Source organism: Garra rufa, chromosome 1 (genome assembly GCF_049309525.1).
Source record: "Garra rufa chromosome 1, GarRuf1.0, whole genome shotgun sequence".
NCBI classification, from domain to species: domain Eukaryota; kingdom Metazoa; phylum Chordata; class Actinopteri; order Cypriniformes; family Cyprinidae; genus Garra; species Garra rufa.
Window position 1 is genome coordinate 97,471,233 of NC_133361.1, and position 3,063 is coordinate 97,474,295.

At 36.4% G+C, this 3,063-nt stretch overlaps 1 protein-coding gene across 1 annotated transcript; it reads left to right on the forward strand.

Moving 5' to 3' along the window:
* Positions 1-1,278: 1,278 nt before the first annotated feature.
* On the forward strand, positions 1,279-2,811 carry LOC141340780 (uncharacterized). Its single transcript, XM_073845877.1, has one exon. The coding sequence runs from the start codon at positions 1,428-1,430 to the stop codon at positions 2,223-2,225; it is 798 nt and encodes a 265-aa protein (XP_073701978.1). The 5' UTR covers positions 1,279-1,427; the 3' UTR covers positions 2,226-2,811.
* Positions 2,812-3,063: the final 252 nt, after the last annotated feature.

Genomic DNA, 3,063 nt, shown 5'->3' on the forward strand with positions numbered 1-3,063 from the left:
ATTTAGGAGCACCATGTGCGACTGACCCCATCAGCAAATTTGTGTTTGCGCTCGGGGGAGCTTCAAAGGTTTCTACACGTTTTTGCAACTTTGAGTAATGTATTACAGACCCTATCTCACGAATCCTTTCATAGACAAAGTGTAGAGAGAGTGTAAATAAGAGACTGATTGTGCAGTAAGTTATAGAGAGCGCCGTTGATTATAATAGAGCTTTGTGACATCGCAAACTAAGATGAGTGACAACTTTTAATAATTTTTTGTGGGAGTTTGTAAATTGTCTGACTATAACACTGTTGCCTGATTTTGCTCTATTTCGTCGTCAAAAGTAGTCTGAAACAAGTCACAACTGAGCCGCTGCGCATCTCCATTCAAACACAGCGGTGTTTAGTTTATGAATGAACGTGCGTTTTTAAACGAATCTAGTGAAATGATTCAATTTCCAATTCATTAAGAGTCACTTGCTTCATTCCCGTTTGAACCATCCGTTCGAACGAATCAAATTAATAATATGATTCAGTAATTAAATCAGTCTCTTGCCTCCACCTGCTGGCAGATATCTGTATTCAAAATTGTATAACATGAATTTATGAATTTGATTGCACTCATGGCACCTCTGAGCCTAATTAAACATATGAAAAGGTAAAAACAAAGGTTAAAAAAATCTTGGACGACCACCGTAAAAACAAAACTTTTAACATAAATTCTGCTTAATAACACTCTATTTTCTAATATTGTTTAATGTTCTTCTTTGCAATTACATTCCTTTAATAGGAGTCCTCCATTTATGTAGGCTATAGTTAACTGCTGATCTGGGACCATCAACCTGGACATACTGTTGTGCATAAATTTAGTTACATCACAATTATAATTTTTTTAAATTGTCAACTGTATTTAAGGAAATATACAGTTATATTTGGCTTTTGACACATTATTTAAAATGTGGCTAAAAAATAACTTTTTTTTTTTTTTTTTTGGTTGGGCCAGTGAAAATTTTGGCAGGGCAAGTAAAAATCTGAACCACTGGCCCGATTGGGCCAGTAGAAAACCCTGGATAATGCTTGTTGGAAAAGCAAACTGCATGTCTAGTATTTAACATATCGCATATATATTAGTTTTGCACACAATATCTATTTTGTACACGCTTGTACAAAAACAACTATAAAAAGCTGACCCCCCCGATTGTCAAGGTATAATTCGCACACTGCCTAACAGCACTGAAAGAGGAGAAGGAAGTACTGAATGAAACCGAAGAGAAAGATCAGTTAGAGAATCTTCATAATTTTGTATCTGGAGATAAATCTGTTTGTTCCTTAGAGTCTGCAAATACTTCTAAACAAAAAAGAGCACAAAATACAGGAACTAGGAGTAATTCCACTTGCTTTCAGTGTGGACACAGTTTCACTCTAAAAGAAAACCTTAAAAGGCACATGAGAATTCACACTGGAGAGAAGCCTTACACATGCAAACAGTGTGGAAAAAGTTTCAGTCAAAAAGGACACTTTAACATTCACATGAGAGTTCACAATGGAGAGAAGCCTTACACCTGGAGAAAATGTGGAAAAAGTTTCTGCAGAAAATTAAATCTTAAAAACCACGTGTGTATTCACACTTTGGAGAGCCTTTTTAACTGCCAACAGTGTGGAGAAAATTTCACTCGTAAAGAAAGCCTTAACAAACACATGAGAATTCACACTGGAGAGAAGCCTTACACGTGCCAACAGTGTGGAAAGAGTTTAGCTCGTAAAGAAAACCTTAACACACACATGAGAATTCACACTGGAGAGAAGCCTTACACGTGCAAACAGTGTGGAAAAAGTTTCACTCGTAAAGGATGCCTTAACAGACACATGAGAGTTCACACTGGAGAGAAGCCTTCTACATGCAAACTGTGTGGAAAGAGTTTCACTCAAAAAGGATGCCTTAACAGACACATGAGAATACATACTGGAGTGAAACCTTACACATGCAAACAGTGTGGAAAAGGTTTCTGTGGAAAATCAAAACTTAAATACCACATGCGTATTCACACTTTGGAGAGCTTTTTTACCTGCCAACAGTGTGGAGAAAATTTCACTCGTAAAGAAAGCCTTAACAGACACATGAGAGTTCACACTGGAGAGAAGCCTTACACATGCAAACAGTGTGTAAAGAGTTTCGCTCGTAAAGCAAACCTTAACATACACATGAGAGTTCACACTGGAGAGAAGCCTTACACGTGTGACTAGTGTGGAAAGAGTTTCACTCAAAAAGTAAGCCTTGGCAAGCACATGAAGATTCATAATCAAAAGAAGCCTTATTAAGGGTTCCAAATGGAATCCTATACAGGGCTTCTACAATGAAATTCTAATTCACATTTTAAAGCAATGTGTTTTGTCCATGGTACACTTTACCGTGTCAACTTGAAATATGGACTATGGACAAATAGACTCTTGTCTACGGTGTAAGAACTTCACATTTGAATGTCATGAATTGAAGAGAGATCTCACAGGAAGTACACAGTTTTTTTGGTTGAAGCATATAAAAGGACACTGTTAGCATTTTAACATCAGTGTGTATGGATTTAATTTGCACACATCAGTTGCTTGCTCATTTCTACTACCAACATTGGCGGTTTTGAGGAAGGCTTTAATAATCATATTTTGGAACCATTCCTAAAGGACTGTATTAGGAATTGTCTTATAGGATTGTCTTGTAGACCTTTTTTCTGAACGCGGAAGTCACGCCTGACTAAATTTTTAGCATTTCCGGTCTTCTATGTCTCATGTCAAAGTAGCGTATAATCCGAGCTGTTAATCTAATGTTAAACCTATAAAAAAAATTAAAAAAGCACATGGCTCCCTAGCACCATCACTTTGCCATGTCGCAATGACCGTCATTTGTCAGTGCCTCAATTTAGGTTTAAACTTTATTGTAAAACAATCGTTGTTGAAGAATAAAAAACTGTTACAAATTATTGTCCTATTTTTCTTACAAAAAAGAAACAAGAGTAATAATAATAGTCGGGTATACGTACATACAAAGATACCTCTGAATATACACTGTAAAAATGTTGGCTTGTTTTTT

What these genes read in the sequence shown, in the direction of transcription:
- LOC141340780 (XM_073845877.1), top strand. Translation starts at nt 1,428, where the DNA reads ATGAGAATTCACACTGGAGAGAAGCCTTACACATGCAAACAGTGTGGA.